This window comes from Tachypleus tridentatus, chromosome 5 (assembly GCF_004210375.1).
Source record: "Tachypleus tridentatus isolate NWPU-2018 chromosome 5, ASM421037v1, whole genome shotgun sequence".
In the NCBI taxonomy this organism is placed as follows: Eukaryota; Metazoa; Arthropoda; class Merostomata; order Xiphosura; family Limulidae; genus Tachypleus; species Tachypleus tridentatus.
The window spans coordinates 27513435-27532305 of record NC_134829.1 but is presented as its reverse complement, the minus strand read 5'-3'; the positions used below and the strand labels follow the sequence as shown (position 1 = coordinate 27532305).

The window sequence follows — 18871 nt, the reverse complement described above, 5'->3', positions numbered from 1 at the left end:
TAGTTATAGTACGTATAAAAAATAGAGAGAATACAAAACTCCGTCACTGCCTTTCCCTCACTACTGTGCCATTCAGGTCAGGGAGAGGCGATTCATAACGTTGGATATTTAACACGTAATCCAAGAAAGCGGTTAAAAGGCACACTCTTTCCATAAACAAAGAATGTAACTTCAAACTAAATCACTGTTCAGTTTACGTTTTCTGTTCATGATCTCGAAGAAACGAGACAGTAATGATCAAACATCTCTGAACTTATGGAGTATAAAAATAAATAAAGCTGAACGATGAATTAACTGACAAATGAGGGAAGAATCCGACTCTAATATCGAAATTAATTATTACATCAGAGTGCTGCATATGAAATAGGCATTTACCTCAACAACATTCATCCCAGTTTTATTATACAATCTCAACATCTCAGTAAAACTAGAACAGCTTTCATTGTTCCAAGCATACAACCACACAATACATAAGATTATTCAAATGTCTTTCTTAGAAGCTCTAAAACAAGTACCATACACGTTTCATTACTCATCATGAGCTGAGTTACATCATATAAAATTTTGTATAACCTTAATAGCTGCACATACTATAGATATGCGTAAATGATTAAGTTGTGTCTATAGCTAGATCAGGCCCAGCATGGCCAAGTAGTTAAGGTGTTCGACACTTAATCTGAGGATAGCGGGTTCGAATCCCCGTCGCAAACATTCTCGCCCTTTCAGCCATGGGGTCGTTATAAGTGACAATCAATCCCACTATTCGTTGGTAAAAGAGTAGCCCAAGAGTTGGCGATGGGTGGTGATGACTAGCTGTCTTCCCTCTAGTCTTACACTACTAAATTATGGACGGCTAGAGCAGATAGCTCTCGTGTAGCTTTGCGCAAAATTTCAAAACAAACAAACAAATAACTGGAGTATTCTATAACCGATGATGCTTTTGTTTGTGTTCTGGTTCTACAACTAACTGGAGTTTAAAACCTCAAACAAATTATGTAGAATTTCAACATAATATTGTGACTGAATATATATTAAACTACTGAGTGTTCCTTTTACTTTAACAGAGAACTCACAAAAAATTAATAGCATTTAAATAATAATAATTCAAAGTTGTTTTGTACTATATCAAACAATACACGTACAGGTTTTAATAAAGTAGCGTAGATTAACAACGTTGTATCTCATACGAAACCCAGTACTGTTAAAAGATACAGTGCAAACTGGAATAATACATAAACCTAGAGTTTCTAAATGGTTTTTTGCTCCTATGGAAAAACTTTTATTTTTGTTATTTAACCTTGATCCACTTACTCTCGTTGTAAGTGTACCGTCCAACAAGTGTTGTTGATTCTTCTATCTTTATCAAGGTTTCTTAACAACGAAGGTGAATCGGTTACTGCTCGTTGTATGCTCACAAGCGGACAGCTGCTATCTCGTTTTCAACTTAAATGCCAATAAATGAGATATTTGTTTCGTCTCTGACTCTCAGGAGTTTTCTTAGACATCAAAATGCAACTTGACTAATGGTTATAGATTTGATGAAAGTAGTGTGTAAGGAAATCTAATAAATACAGCATGTTATTGTAGTCAAGGCCATCTTCCCACTGCCTCCATCCTCTATTAATTCAACTTGTAACTTTGTTTGTCCAGTTGACTCCTACAGTTCTGGAGCTAACAGGACCATACTTAAAAGATGCATTCGGAGTGGCCATATTTATACGGTTCAACTACAATTTTTTTTAAACACCCCTGTAAGGTCAAGTCATTACGAGGGTGTAAAAGTAGATTTTCAGGGTCACTAAACCCGAATCTGGCATTGAATTGTTTTGTTTCTAGTTCTCATCGGAGTTCCATGGACGCCATTTTAAATATATGTTCATATTCTCATTCAGAAGATAGCGAGAATAAGCTTGCCACACGTGCTGAAGTACTACGAGCACGTGTCCTGACGATTTTTCTTTCGGATACGGATCCTCCTTTGGTGGTTTAAATATTTACTCTGGATAATGGAGGAACTTGATTTGTATGTTCAGGCTTCTGAGATTCATTATGGGACATCCGAGTCATAAATAACGCGGGTATTTTATGCTAGTCACATTAAACATGCCTATCCGCCTCTGAAGAAAAAAAATTTCATTTTTTCCCACAATGGAAATACTTTCTAAAACTAGAAATCGGTTTCCTTTTTTTAAGTTTAGAAGAAAACTCGGATCAAATGTATGGAAATACTTAAGCTAGCAAAATAAATCTATCTTGAGATTTAACTCATGAAGAAAAACTTTTATTTAAATCGTTGAGATAAATCATCAACACGCCATCTATCGTTTGAGTTATTGTTTTTTTTAACAAGTCTAAATCAATATATTTATCTTTGTTTTTTTTATATCTGCAGACATTGTAAATATCATCAGGCTCCATTAATACAATAACTATCTTAATTACTCGTATTACATGGGTTTGTGTACTGTTTCTCTTTTAACGGGTGTTTCTCACTTAGAAAAAAGAAATTTCTAGTAGTTAGATGCTGTAATCATTATTTTCAAACTTGCCCACACTAGTTTACATTAACTTACAGCACGGCGTTCTTGTACAGGTGGATTCAATTCCACTAATTAAATAGCACCCATAAACAAAAGTTATAATGCTATATGGAGGACAAAGTATCAGCAGTGTAGCTTGACCTTTCTTGGGTCACCGACTCCTATGTGAAGCTGATTCAAAAGCTAGACTCGCCACTACCCAGAAAAATGCACATTAACATATAAGCACAAAAGAGTGAACAAAAAAAAAAAAAAAATTTTTACCTCCGGCTCACGAACTCTCGAAGGGCAGAGTGTGTTTGGCTATAACGAGTAGCGTTAATTAATACTGAAATTTAAAACAGTTAAGTATTTTAATATAAATTTCTAGTCTTGACAGCTTTAGTGAAAATCTTTAAGAAACAAAACTGTTTCATCAGATGTTACTACGAGAACTCAGATATTTCATTTAGATATTAAAAATATTTTTAAACGTGATCTTTCAAATACTCAGAATAAAAATCTTACCTTTATATTATTTAATCTTTGACATTTCTAGATGTCGAAAAATAATAAGTTTTAATTAGGCACAGAGCATTTTCAAGCGATTTTAAGATGTAAAACAAGACACGAGTTCGGTTAATGGAGTTAGTAGCCGATATTAAGGATATTTATTTGTTCCCATACGGCGGTATGATACAAAGAAAGAACACCACAGTCACATATTGTCTACAGTTGCTAGTGTAATACAAGAGATTCGTATTCACATGGTTCTCAGTGGCTTCTTCAGTTCATACAAACCAGCTCACTCTGTACACAAGAAAGCGCATATTGTAACCATATGAAGATAAAGGATAATACGTTCACATAGTTTTTTTCTGTATCTTTTATTACAGTTTTTTAACTGATTTTTTTAGTTCAACTTCGAGCAAAGCTACAGGAGGGCTATCTGCGTTAGTCGTCCCTCATTTGGCAGTGTAAGACTAGATGAAATACAGCGAGTCAACACCATCCACTGCAGATTCTTTGGTTATTCTTTGCCAACAAAAAGTGGGATTTATAGAAACTAATAACACACCCCATGGCTGAAATAATGAGCGTGTTAGATGACCGGATACGAACCCACAGCGCGCAGATTGCGAGCCTAGCACCCCAAACCATTAGGTCATACCAGGCTCTGTTTATTTTAGAAACACATACGAGTTAACTTTTCTAAACTGTTATACTTGCTACACACTTTTCGTCGTTCGGTACAATCTTAGCGATGATGTCAACTGACCATCTTAAAAGCCAAAAGACAATCCGGTTAGAAAGCAAAACAGTTGATCGTTAAAAGCGCAAGTGTTTTCGTATGTAACCAAATGCTATGGAAAAACCAGCGGGTGCCAACACTACATGAGCACACAGCAGATGACGTAATGACGGACACACTTAACCCTGAATCACCTTTTTTGTTTTGTTTAAGATGGTTATGTTAATAGGCCGTATGTAGGCACGCCCTTATATACAACAAAAATTGTGATTAAAATACTTCAAATTGACTAGCAGATGGTGATGACTAAACATAAGAAACATTTAATGTGTTACATCCAGTTGTTATTATGCTTGTCTCGTTGGCAACAAAAAAATCTCTTACGCCGACTTTGACGTCACCTACTCTGACACGACGAAGTCATCACGTGGTTCTAGTTAAACAAAAAAATTTACAACACCAAATGGAAAACAGACTTTCTAAAGCTTAAAGGTTATATATAGAAGCATGTAATTTACGAGTGACTTCAAAAGTATTAGAAGCCTAATATATTCATATACACACGTATACACATAATAAACAAATGTTTAAATATTATTAACTCTATACTGTTCAAACATAATCAAATGATTGTTACTTCACTGGCATCAAGAATTTTAAATATATAATTAGTATTTCAGCAAATATAACAAGTAGAAATAGGCACTTATGTGTAACTGCGCTGCATCTTCAATTTGTTGCTATAATAAAGTCCTGAATGCGGATGAAAATAAGAACAATAGCATACGTTTCTCAATTATGATGATTTAATTTCTCGTTACTTGAAAGCAAATACCACACACCATTTGTAAGGGTTGTTTACAAATTTGCAAAGAAATACAAATAAGGCATGTAAGTTACGAAAACAAAAACTCAAATTGAGATTCAAACCTAAGAAAACTAGAAGAGGCTTACAGAATAGTGCAAGAAACAAACGACCAAACTGTCTGAGCAGGATAAAGTATCAAAATCTACAAAAGTCCGTATGTATCGTACCAGTACATATTATACTGGAATCAATGAATTTGCTATAAACATGCAAGCCAATAACAGTTTCAGAATAGCTCCTAGGTCATATTAACACAAGATGACGTCACATAATAAAATTTTAAATATCTTGTACAGGAAACACAAGATTGTAATGTTTAAGAAAATGCCCAATAAAAAACAAGGCTGTATTGTAAAAAAGGGTTCAATCTGGTTCAGCAAAACTGCATATCTCATAATCTTTTATAGCGAGTTTGTTTTTTAATTTCGCGCAAAGCTACACGAGAGTTATCTGCGCTAGCCGTCCCTAATTTAACAGTGTAAGATTAGAGGGACAGCAGATATGCATCACCACTCACCGCCACCTCTTGGGCTACTCTTTTACCAACGAATAGTTAGAAAGACCGTCACATTACAATGCCCTCACAGCTGAAAGGGCGAGCATGCTTGATGTGATGGGTATTCGAACCCGTGACCATCCGATTATGGATCAAGCACCCTAATTTCGTCATATGAAATTATACCGCTTGTTTTAAAAGTTGAGTTGGTTTTCTATTGTGTACTTCTTTCACTTACATAAATAATAATGACTTAAGTTTTATGAAAACTGTTACATAAAGAAACCTCATATTTAATATAAACATCTTATAATAATATTGTAAAACCCTCAGTTTAACCACATTTAATGTGATCCTACTTGTCAAAGCAAGTTACCTACAATGGTCACAATTACAAATCAACCCACTACTGCACATAGCAGATTTAATACACCGTTTCTGGCTTCTAATGATTAGAATACATTAATTCCTCAATTGGCTATCTTCACTGTTAGTGATGTATCGGTCATTTATCACTCACTGACACTAATAAATACATGCTCATATTATAAATATATATATATATATATATATACACACACGCCCGCGCGCGTTTGCGAAACATGAGATTTTGTGGAACTAATCATGTGTTACACACAAAGATGTACCGTATTTAATGGTTGCAACCTAAATAGCGTCTTATACCAAACTTAGGCTAAACGGTTAGATCAGAAACCTCCAGGTTCAGGCTTAGTTGTTCTTAATATTTAGTTCCGCTAACCAGAAACAGAGAAATCAGTTAACAGTACAAGGCGCTTACAGGACTAATATTAACCGATTAATGGAATTGATTATCACTTCTATAATGCATCAAGAGTTGAAAGTTCGAGGCATATTAATCAGCATATCGGAGGCTTGGACCTTAAAATCAGCCGCCCGACTTACCACTCAGTGACCATGCCTGGACCACGTAGATTTAACAATTAACAGTATCTAAAGTAACATGACACATCTAGCATTCTTTTGCCCCTCGCTAGTACAACGACAAGTCTACCTATTTACAACGCTAAAATCAGGGGTTTGATTCCCATAGGTGAGATCAGCAGATAGCCTGCGATGTGGCTTTGCTATAAGAAAACAAACAATAGTATTCCTTCATACTATTAATGTATCTTTGAATAAATCTAAATTGTAATGTACACATTCTAATGCCATATAAGGAAATAAAAGAAAGTAATAGAACTTGTTACGATACCTGTACATTTCAAACATTACTGTTGCGTTTTCTAAAGGTCACGTTTGTCAAAAGCTATGTATTCCCTGTTTTCATCCTTCAAGCCAAGTCGTTCAGTACTCTTCATGTAAATAAACTTCAGTGGTGGATAAACAAGAAAATTGTCCTGTATTGTAAACGGCGAGGGGTATTATTTTTCATGGTAATGAAACTGTGTTTGGAAGATACCGACTACAGCCCCTGTAGGTAGACCGTGAAAGTCTATAAATTACCTTCAACAAGTGCTTTCTTGAACCATCTATTCTTTGTTTCTTAATATGCCTGACTTCAGTAAGGTTGCCTGACTAAATAAGATAACTCAACCACAGCTAAGAGAAATACTGAAAAAAACTTTAGTAGTTTCCCAACTTGTTGTTGTGTTGATCTTCTTGTTTACGGAGAACAATAATTTGACGAGACCTCACCGATATTCAATGTTGTCGTAGTAGTAATAACCTGCCGAGACATCACCGATATTCAATGTTGTCGTTGTTGTAATAACCTGGCGACACGACAAAGGTACTGATGATACTTCCCCGATATTCAGTATTAGCGTGACAGTAATTTGACAATAATTCAGCGGTATTAGAGAGAAAGAAGGAACTCTACGTAAAGCAAATTCTTAATTGTAATAAACCTTGGACTGTTTCAAGTTACCTTCCTTTCCATGGACGTTACACAGTTTATCTGTTAACAACTAAAACTGATAATATTAAAAACACCCGAAAAACGCTTAATCATATCCTGCTGTTTAAAGCATTTTGTCTTTTTCTGCTGCTGCCAATGGTCGGAGACCCTAAGGTGTTTTTGTTGTTGATCCAATCTACAGATCGAGGGTTGTTAATACTGCACTTCATTACTCATTGATTGCCTCGATAAAACTACTGGTATTTCAGTCATTTTTTTAAGATTAGTAGCATGACTAGCCCATCAATTATCCTGTCCTGACCTAGATTGATGACCTTCATAACCTGTCCCATCCCTCTGTCCGAGGCTTATTCTAACGCGGACATCCACAATATGAATATCAAACTGCAGAGTGGGAAGTTGGCTTCATTTACCCAACCAAACAACTAAAACAAGCATGAATTAATTACACGAAAAGTTAAACATAGTAATCCAAGATCCATATAACATATGTGTTAGATATCTTCCAGTTTTTGTTTACTTGATGTAACAACTAGGCGGAAAGTTATAGGTGTATTTTAAGTGATATCAAAGAGCCGTTGTATAAACAGTATCAACATTATATCGTTATTATGCATTGTTTGAAAACAAAATAATGAACTCTAACTTTACAAAAATATTAATTATATGATAGATATGTCACTGTAAACTATATACTTCCTAGCTTCTTTCATATATTCGAGTGCACACATAGTAACAATAAAAGAAAACGAATCAAAGGAATATCTTAGAACAAGAAACATTCCGTTAATGTATTCCTTCAACAGTAATGCGACTATCACACAAATTGTTTATTTATTGTACAGAGTAAAACATTTATTCTGTTCACAACTTTCGCCAGATTTAATTACCATTATTAGGCGAGACACAAGAACTGAGGATAACAAATTAATTTAAAAAACAAACGTTGTGAACAAAAACAGTTTTACTACGTACAACCGATTAAAAACTTTCAAAAATTTAATTAACCCAGTTTTTCTAACATTTAATTAATGTTGCTTTTTATTGGTTGGTTGTGTTTGAGGTCATCGCAAACAATTATCTTGTGAAATTGTCAGATAGAGTACGAGCTAACGACAACAAATGTCACCTTGGCGCAGTTTTTGTACCTTTTTTGCGAAACTCAAAGCTTAGCTTCTAATACACAAAAAATGCTGTTAACATTGAAATGCTCTTCATTATATATTAAATTTTTAGTTTTCTTAACAAACACCGTTAGCTTTAATTTTACAGGAAGACAATTTAGCTTCACTGTAGCATGAATCCAAAATAATAAGCTTCCACCCACCCATTCTTTGTCCCATTAAAATAGAATCGATCCTGGCTTCTATTTTTCGAAATATTGGTTCAATTCCCTAATTCACAACATAATTACTAACTCCTAGTGTACGAAATAAGTTCAGTTCCCTATTTGTCTAAACAAATATGTGTCAAAAGACCGTTCCTTTTTTCAAACCATTGGTTTTGTTTGTCTTTGCCAAAAGGTACATCTCCGCTTGTTTTACCAAAACCAAGTGCTCGTTAAATAAATACTTTTACTTTATTAACGACTATATATACAGACTAGACGCCATATTTATAACTGACCACATTTCACCAGGTTAACCTGACGTTATCAAGTGCAGGTTATATAAAATGTTTTATTTCATGAGAAGTAAAAACTGTCAATATTTAAACACAGTGAAGTGAACACGAATACGCGATCGAAGTGACGTCATGATTCTACTTCAGAAGTAAGAAATAACAAAGCTTCTTTTTTTATCTTTGCAAAATATTATTTTAAAATTTATGACTAATATATCAAATTTAACTACAGGCAATATTGATTTATCTTATGTTGAATAGCAATATAAGAGCAAAAATACTAGTTTACTTTTTGTAAAGATAACGATATTATTGCAATGTTAAAACTACAACAATTAATCTCTTCCATCGAAAGTCCAGTCAGTTTACAGTTAACAAAATCACAACAGCAAAAAAAATCCAGAATTGAAAATAATTTAATGCACGTAATTCAACAAGAAGAGACTGAGAACATATAAAGATTAATTCATTCATCAACAAAACAAACTTTCAGCCACATGTACTAAATGACCTTACCTTGAACTGGATTCTCTGTAGCAGTGATCCGGCTGGAAGTAAAAACTCTTCACAGAATTTCCTGAAGTCCCCCAAAAACTGGCACAGAAGTATGTCACGCGCTTGTCTCACCAACTGAGTCCTTACAAAATGGAAAGGGTGATAGAGGGCGCCAAGAGTTGACTCGGTTAGTGCAGCCACTTTGCTTGGAGTTGGACTCTGTTTCACATGCATAAAATAGAACTGATCAGTCACACCGTCCTGATTCTACAACAGTTGCATCTGCTTAAGATAGATACCTTATGAATATCATGAACTAAATTCGAAAATATAAAAAAATAAAATAAAACGTTTTCATGTTACTCGGAATGCGATTTCCTTTGAAGACGAGAATATATTTCGTAATAAATCACAAGACAGAACGTCAGTGGGTGTGCATGGGGAAAATTGGAACAATCAAACTACAAACTCGAGACTCTTAACTATTATCTGAAACCAAAAAGAAACCCTGGTAAAGAGAATTAAAAACTAATTTCTTAACATTTAATTATTTTTTAACTAAGACGAAAATTTCGACATGTGATCTTCTCGAGTGTAATAACTATTTTAAACAATAATCCCATCACCATCAGGTTCAAAGTATCGTATTTTTTTTCATTTAGTTATTTTTTGTTTCGGTAAGTATAGGTAGCGCTTTCACAGCCTTAGCACTAATCTTCAGCCATCCTAATAAAATACGATACTTGGTACGTTAAACACAATGTTTTAAAAAATCAAAACATATATAAAACACATAAGTTACAGTACATGTATTTTAAAAGTTAATATAAATAATGATTATATATTATAAATTCAAGAAACAATAAAATATTGCAAGTAAAACATAACTAAAAATATAAGAAATCCACAAGTTATTTAAACAAAATTCAAATTACTCTCAACTGATTTAAACAAAATAACTTTCATAAAATAACCCTTTTTTTATTGCTTATTGCAAAATGGATAAAAAACGTTCTTCTTGGAGGTTAGAAGTACTTGAGATGTAGTTGTGAAAGTGTTCTAAACATCTTAATGAACTTTGACTTCGGTTTCTAACATGACACCTATGTTGATTCATTTTAAACCTTAAATTTTCAGTTTGGCCAACTCAACTTTCATCAGAAATTGTACATTCTTCGGAATGCAAGAAAAATATCTTTTGATTTTAAACATAAAGGTTCCACCTGTAATTGTATTTCTAATAATGTCAGTATGGATAAAAAATAACCACGATTACAGAGATTACATCCTAAGTTTTAATCTGAGATTATTATCAGTATTGTATATATAACACACACACGCACGCGCGCGCATAATCTAACACTTCAAGATTTAGGTTATTCGCTACAATAATATTAGTATTACTCACAGCTCTTCTTATAGTGCTAGATGCACAGATTATTTTATGAAAATTATTTTACAAGAAAATCATTTAGAAGTAATTTAAATCTTATTTAAACAACTTGTGGATATTTTCCGTTTTTAGTTATGTCTTCTTTACAAGTTTTTTTTTATTATGTATGGATTTTAGATAATATATGATTATTATTTATATTGATTTTTCGAATATATTTAGTGAGGTGTATGTATTTATACATTGTAATGGATTCACTGTGATACGTTTATTTTAATATCTACATTTGTTTCAGTATAGGTTGCTTTTTTATTATGAATGTGACGTATATCGTTGGTTGTGTATTGCGCAAGTCTCGCCTGTTCTCTAAACTTGTAGAAGATTCTTGAGAGCAAGAATCAACAACGTGATTTACGTGTTTTCGAGCATTGTATATTTTATGAGATGTATATGTTTACGTACGTATGTAATTACGGTTTTCTTAAATTTTATATATTTACTTAGGTTGGTTGAACAGTATTCGTACAGCTGCGAGAGCGTTACAAATATACTGAAATAAAAATTAATAAATAGATACTATTCTGAACCTAGTGGTGCTACATGGGCAAATTTAAATATTTAGGCTAAACATAATGTCCAGTCCCCCTGCGGCTCAGCGTTAAGTTTGAACGCTTATAACGTTAAAATTCAAAGTTCGTTCCTTATATAGCGTATATATCCTGGTTGCAACGAAGATTATTTAGATTTCAAAACTTTATACCTACTTAGTACTTGTTACATGAACAAAAGTGACCACACCCCAACAAATTCAAGTCTCACGAACTTGAAGAGATATAATGTTAATTTCAATTCTTTTTCTAACCAAACAAAAATAAATTGGCGTATCGCCTAGAGACTGAACGGTGCGGTAACCCAAGAACCCGCATGTAGCCGCCGTAGTCTTTAAAAGCCTGAAGCACACACGCTGTATATTTAGCTGTATAAAAGGCAAACAATAGCTTCTCTGTGCAGATCTTTATCGGCAAAGGCCAGTTATTAATTAAGATAAATAGTCAGTACTACAGGTTCGGTAAACAACACTGATGGATAACTAAGACTGTGAGACAAAGAATGTGAAGTTCTATTATATGTGCTTCAGCAGTTTAACAAAGGTGCTATTTGTGGGTTTTATTACACGTGAATTTTTGTGTGTATATGTGTGTGCGTGCGTGTGCACACACACAAAGAATTCGTTTGTTTGTTTTTTGAATTTCGCGCAAAGTTACTTGAGGGCTATCTGCGCTAGCCACCCCTAATTTAGCAGTGTAAGACTAGAGAGAAGGCAGCTAGTCATCACCACCCACTGCAAACTCTTGGGCTAACGAATAGGGGGATTGAACGTCATATAATAATGCCCCCACGGCTGAAAGGGCGAGCATGTTTGGCGCGACGGGAATGCGAACCCGCGACCCTCAGATTATGGGTCGCACGCCTTAACCCACCTGGCCATGCCGGGCCCAAAGAAATCGTAGATCCTGTGTTGTATATTACGTTTCAATGCCTTGTGACGCACCTTTCTTCCTAATTGCAAAGCAACAGACACAGAATACTGTTCTCCACGAATGTGTAATAACTATAAAACTCTTTACGAAATTCTATCCCTAGTTTTGATCTGTCCCTTTGCTTTCCTTGCGATGTTTCGAATTGAAAGGTCCAAGGTATGAAGCCCCGATATGCCGCTGATTACTTCTGCATTTTCAGCTGAGGAAGCTGTATGATCATACGTTAATCCAGCTTGTTATTTGAGTAAGAACAGCCCTATAAATAGTGAACGCTACTAACCGGTTATCACCTCTCTCTGGTTGCTAGTTATTAAGCCCAAAGTTATAAAAAGGGCTGTCCGTACTCTGTTCAGCACGGGTATCGAAACCTAGATTCTAGTAATACAAGTCATACCGCTGTGCCACAGGGGGAAGGGGGCTCTCTCTTGTTTTCAGTTCTAAGTCACGGAGGTTAATGTCTGAACCTTGGGTGTCTCTGACCTGGTCGTTCTTGTAAAATGTACCAACTTAATTAAGTACGTTTATTTAACAAGTGAAAAGCACACGTTAGTATTTAGAGACATTAAACCTTAGATGATATTCCAGTTTTAACAACTCAGCAGGTTCTCCGATAAACAACTTCCCCAACTGACAGCTTTTTATAAAGTCAATATACAGATGATTTTATCTAGAAACTTCGCAATAAATACTCGTGCTGTGTACGTGCACACACCGTTCACCATACGTATATAACTTTATTTATATGAATATCTGAAAAACAAACAAACAGACCAGTGCTACACACATTTGCAGCATGTAAAAGAAAAAAAAATATGAAATACATACGTTTCTTAAAAACTGTGACACTGTTATCTAGCAGTGGGGGATTTTGCAAAATAAATAAAGCACAGCCTGATGAATCCAGATTTTGTTTACAGTCCGGTGAATAGGTAAAAATATTTATCCAAAAAAGCTAGAGGTTGTGCTATTAAATATTTTATTTCCTTATACAACACTCCACAATAAATACGCGTGATCCAGCTTGTTGAACTATGAACCTTTAAGTGAAATATTCACGTCCAATTACAGCTAAAGAAGAAAATCGTGCTTCGCAGTTTGGGGCCGTGAATGTACCATGAAAGTGACAGTCAAATCCTATTACTTCATCAGACAAGAGCAGTCCAAGAGTTGGCGGTGGATGCTGTTGACTAGCTATCTTCTCCGTAGTTTATCAATTCAAAATTAGGGACGGCTAACACAGATATTTCTTGAGTAGCTTCAGTGAATAACCGAAATCAAGCAAGCAAACAAAACAAATATAATATGCCCAAGGGAAGATGGTACGTATGACACACGTAAAATGATTTTACACCATTCAAATATGTCAAACCTTTGATAAAAGAATATGGAGAGTTTAGAAATTATTTATTAAAATTATTTAACTCTCTTTCAGTGACAAAAGTCTTTGTTACAGGATTGTGGACTTAAAGACACTCGAAACGGACTTTCCATATCCGTACTAGGTCGAGTACAGGTAGACACTGTGTAACTTAATTCCAAACAAACAATACAGAGGATATCACAATTTTATGGAATTGGTGGATAGCGGGTGCATTACATAAAGCTTCACAGGTTCATTAAGAAATGTTAATACTTTTAAAAAATAATTTCCAGGCAGTTTTCATAAAGGATATTTATTTGGTTGTTTATTTTTATTTACAGTAATGCTATTACGGCTATCTACCACCGTTCTTAATTTTGAACAATTGATCATAGGGAAGGCAGTCAGCCGTCACCGCCAACTCTTAGGCTACTTTTTACCAACGAATAGTGGGATTGACCGTAACTTGTAATATCACCACGACTGAAAGTGCGATCATGTTCATGCTGTATTTTAATCCTATAACCCGAAAATCGCAAGCCAAGGGCCCTAACCACTAAATGATTTGTACAGCTACACGGTTTACGATGATTTGAATATGAAATTAACGATAAGTTCCATTCAAACTTCCAATGGATTCGTTTGTTACTTGTACAAACACAATACATTTTGTTTATTCTGTTATAGGTAGAAACACAACATTGATTCATAAACAACTCCTTAAAATTGGTAGGTTAGAAACATGCTATACAATATAATTATCCAATACTACTTCACCAAATTCATCAATGTGTGATTTAACAAAAAAGTTTTAATGAGCAGTGAAAAGCCAAAGTTGTGTTCTAATTTCAGCTTTTGATAGTAGTGCCCTCTAATGGTATTTTGTGAGATATATGTAAAACATTGTGTTAAAGATTCAAGTAAGCAAAATCTCTCAGCAAATTTCGATACATTTCCACGCTAAAAGCACAAGACGATAGAAAATTTCAAGTAGTTTATATTTTTATAGAAACTTAGCTAATTTATGTCCACTTAAGTTCCCAGTGAGCCAACATCTGTGCTAGGTCCCTATTTATGTAAGTATTTCTACGGTGTTGACCGTCACATTATACGCCCCACGGCTGGGAGGCGAGCATGTAAGCGACTGGGCGCGAACCCGCGACCCTCGGATTACAGCTTGGCCAGTACAGACATCCCATTGTATATCTTTGCAAGTCACGCTTAAACAAGAGAACAGATACTTTTGAATTTCAATTAGTGGCGCCTTCTAGTTTTTAACTTAAATTAAAAAACAAACAAACATTAAGGACGTTAGGGTAACGTTTTAGAGACAAAACAGAAACATTACAATAGTGTTATATTTAATTAGTGACCCAGGAGCGCTTTTGTTATAATAACAGTCTAAAAACTATATACGATTCAGGTGTTACAGCTCACGCCGTTTTCATTGTTTTAAATAATTTTCTTATGCCTGTTTTTTGCCTAAGTCGTTAAATTCGATACTTGCGTATTTCGATAAAAGATTTACTTGTACTTTTACGTGTACAATTACCCATATACGTAATCACCTCGAAAATTGTATTTATGGTTTTAGTGTCCATTTTCTACTCAGTATTGTAGGTTTGTCGATAATTTTGTGTTAGATGAACATGAAAGCTCCACGAGCTTCCTTTCTTCATACGTTATTATCACTATTATTCTAGCACTTTCACATCCTGTTCCTGTCTCTTCTAGCTTATAATGTATTGTATGTCATTATTACAGAGGCTCGCACAGAGTTAATGTTCCTGGATCCCAGCCTGAGGACGAAGGTGTTAGTTGTCTCATTGCTAGATTTGCATGAAATGAAGTTGGATGTATTCTTTAATAGATTATTTAGGTAGAACATTCATGATCAGTTACGGGAAAGTTTCAAATAGTAAGACGTTTGCAGCATTCGTTGGAACAAAAAAATATCTATTACACTTCGTCTAGTACAATGCACTGGACGGCAACTACCTAATACAGAAAAAAAAAAAAAAATGTTTCGAAATTCTTCCTTCAAGATCCCCACACTGGAGCAGCGGTAAGTCTATGAATTTACAACGCTAAAATCAGGGGTTCAGTTCCCCTCGATAGACACAGCAGATGTAGCTTTGCTATAAGAAAAACAACATTTTTAAATGTTCTAACTGTGTACCTACCGAAGTTTAATTCCCCCCCCCAGCAATGTTGTAATCATTTTACTAGTTCGAATCTGAGGTCGTTATATTATTCCTAACTTTTCTTGTCTACAGTCTCTCAGAATGCATTCGAAGTTAACTAGTGTGTGGTATGATTTAGTTATTTCACTTTAATTTCCCTCCCTCTCATCATAATATATCTTATTCCCCTGGATACGAACGAGGGGCGTAACCTGATGTTTTGGTGATATTACTTTGCTTGAGAGCTTAAAACACACATAGCAGGTAGTTCATTGTTTAATCCTGTGCTTAAACTAATCAAACTAGGAAATGGATAAAGAAGACGATAACATTCAAGTGGATCAGAAGTTATGGTTATAGTATAGCCCATATCACTAAATTATCATGTACAAACATCAGTCATGTTCTGAGAACTTCTGATAGGGTTTGACTTCCTTTATCAGCCCCTTTTTTCTGTTGGTACATTAATGCTTCATGCTGGAAAAACACCCGCATGAGATGCGATTTGTTGTTTCACTTGTTCGTTATTTAGTTACGTTACCTGGGAGGATCAGGTATGTCTGGACCTCTTCCTCCCTTATTGACTGTTGGATGAAGTCCATATTAATTCTTTAGTAGAATACAGTCCGGTGGCTTGTATTATTGTTCATTGTAAACAGTTGTTTTTTTTCACATAAACAGTTCCATAAATATCAGTTGAAAACATATAGCACTAATTCTCACATAAATAAATAATTTAAGAATAAAATTACCACTATATCTTGCTACTGCTTTGCCGAGAAGTAGATGCCATAAATTACATAAGGACTTTTACCAGATTTAGTGATAAAAAGGTTTAGATTTGTTATTATCGCGTATGATAAAGTTTTTCAGTGTTCGTAATGATTCATTTTTAAGATTTTTAAAAGATGTAATCTATTAATCTATTATGAAGTCTGCCTGACAACATGGGTATATTTGTGTAATTATGTGGCAGTGCAGTGTTTATGTTTCTAGGACCTCTGTCTTTTAGTGATTATTAAATAGACGTGATTTAACTGTGGTTTGGTTTCTTTTGAATTTCGCGGAGCGCTAGAGGGAAGCTATCCATGATAGCCGTCTCTAATTTAGTAGTGACAGACTAGATGGAAGGCAGCTAGTCAACACTACCCACACCGCAAACTCTTGGGCTACTCTTTACCAACAAATAGCGGGATTGACCATCACATCAGTCTCCCCCACAGCTGAAAGGGCACAGCATCTTTGGGGTGATGGTTATTCCAACTCACGACCCGCAAATTGCAAGTCGAGCGGCCTAACCACTAGGCCATGCCATTCAAAGGTGAGTTAATACTGACGGCTGCGTGCATTTTGATGCGTTGTGGTTTGTGTCTACATTGAAGCGCAACAATTTTATTTCTACTGTTTATAAATTATGTTGCAGCAAGAATATTAAGAATGTTAAAACGTCGAGCCTTCTGAGGTTGCATTTAACACAAGCATTACTAACAATATGTTACCATAATTACTGGGACATCATGGCTGAATACTGGACAACATTCTCATGTAATTATGTAAATTCTATTTTCACAAGAAATATTTTTTTAAAGTGTCACATTCCAAATCTGTCTTATTCATGAATCATTAGTATGTTTTTTATCACGACCGGCAGGTTACAATACAGACTTTAAGATAATCTACCAACATCTTCAATTGTCTTAATTTGACCACTAGGAAATAACGTCATAGCGAAGGGATTGTTGCGTTTTCTTGCCAGAAGTAAAGATTCCAGGGAAAGGGGGAGCATTGCATGTTAGCAGCGTTAGTAAAGGTTTGTAATTTGATGGCATGCGGCACTTACCATTATAGCTCGTGTTCCTTAGCTTTATACAGTTAGAAACAGTCTTTTTCTAAACAAATACAAATCTGTATGTTTGTATTTAAAAGGTTCTTTGAGTAATGACGGTAAGGAATAGAAAAAACATCATCATCATTAGTAATACTTCATACGTGTTCGACAGGTTTTGTCGACCATAAAAACAACACTACGGTTATTTCCAACTACTGACCTTAATTCAGACGGCCGAATCAACAAGCAAGACTATTTAACTTTTCCCTTGGAGGCGACTGAGATGCCTTTGCGGAAAACGGAAGTATTTTTTATTCTAGACTTTTTTCTTCAACGACTCTTGTGATGAATCATGAGAATAGAGACAATGCCCCTTTTGTAACGATTCGTTTAAATCATCCAATCAACAAATTATGCAACAAGAGAAGTAACCACTTTGATAATACAAGCTCATGAAGTGATTCAGAAACTCTCGAACCTGGTACGATCATCAATTTGAAATTTCCAATTTAAATATACACGCAAAATTCGCAATAACAATAACAATAAGTGCTATTACTACCATAATTTATTACTATTAATATTACTACTACTATTGTTACCTTGCTGAGACAAATACACACGACTGTTGTGATGTTTAGATGGTTTACTTTATTTATTATTAATGTTAACTATTTCTAGCCGATACGTTTATAGCTACTGACTAAGCTATTTTAAATACTATATATTCTAGTGTTTATTCCAGGATCTTTACTAATATGTAACATTTTGTCAGCCCATACTTCACGTGCATTACAGCTATGGAAACAAAACTTTAGACTTGCATATCTAATCACTTTCATTTCAATTTAGATGCATTAATTTTGTTTTAGTGAATCAAACATGGGATCTTTTTAATCAACTCCTAAGCTTCATTGAATCAAATCAATAAAATAAATTGAACTGCCCATCACTATTTTGAATTTTAAATCAATGCAACAAATTTAGCAGTAGTAGGAACACTACTTATATAAGCTATTTGTTAGAATTACAATTGTTATGGTGTGACATCTTTCACTGTCAAAGCGTAATTATGATCAAACATACTTTGTTTAATGAAGGAATAACAAGAGAAGTAATTTCTTTTGAACTGGCAAAAATCTTACAAGGGAAACAGTATTTGGTGGGATTTTTCTGCACGACCTGTTAGAAATAAGTTACTGGTCACTTGACCGTAAAGTGAGGCTGGTAAAACACGATAATTTATTATTTTATGTATAATTACTTAAAAGCTTGACAGAGTATATGTGTTTTATATTTCATGATGTTGTTGTTAAATGAGAAACAAGGAATTAGAGAATGAATATTTGCTTTAACTGACATACGACAAGCTATAACAGTGTATTCAGTAGAAGCCATGCGCTGCGAACAATA

At 34.6% G+C, this 18871-nt stretch overlaps 1 protein-coding gene and 1 long non-coding RNA gene across 6 annotated transcripts in view; one reads left to right on the top strand and one right to left on the bottom strand.

The window, feature by feature from the left end:
* LOC143250796 (uncharacterized) overlaps positions 1 to 18871 on the top strand; it is a 179549-nt gene that overhangs the window by 73547 nt on the left and 87131 nt on the right. The window lies entirely within an intron of this gene.
* LOC143250793 (puratrophin-1-like) overlaps positions 1 to 18871 on the bottom strand; it is a 208357-nt gene that overhangs the window by 143042 nt on the left and 46444 nt on the right. For all 5 annotated transcript variants that reach the window (XM_076501789.1, XM_076501788.1, XM_076501792.1 and 2 more), the window contains one exon: positions 9175 to 9372. In XM_076501789.1, the coding sequence (XP_076357904.1) occupies positions 9175 to 9372 (198 nt within the window). The remainder of the gene's footprint in view (positions 1 to 9174; positions 9373 to 18871) is intronic.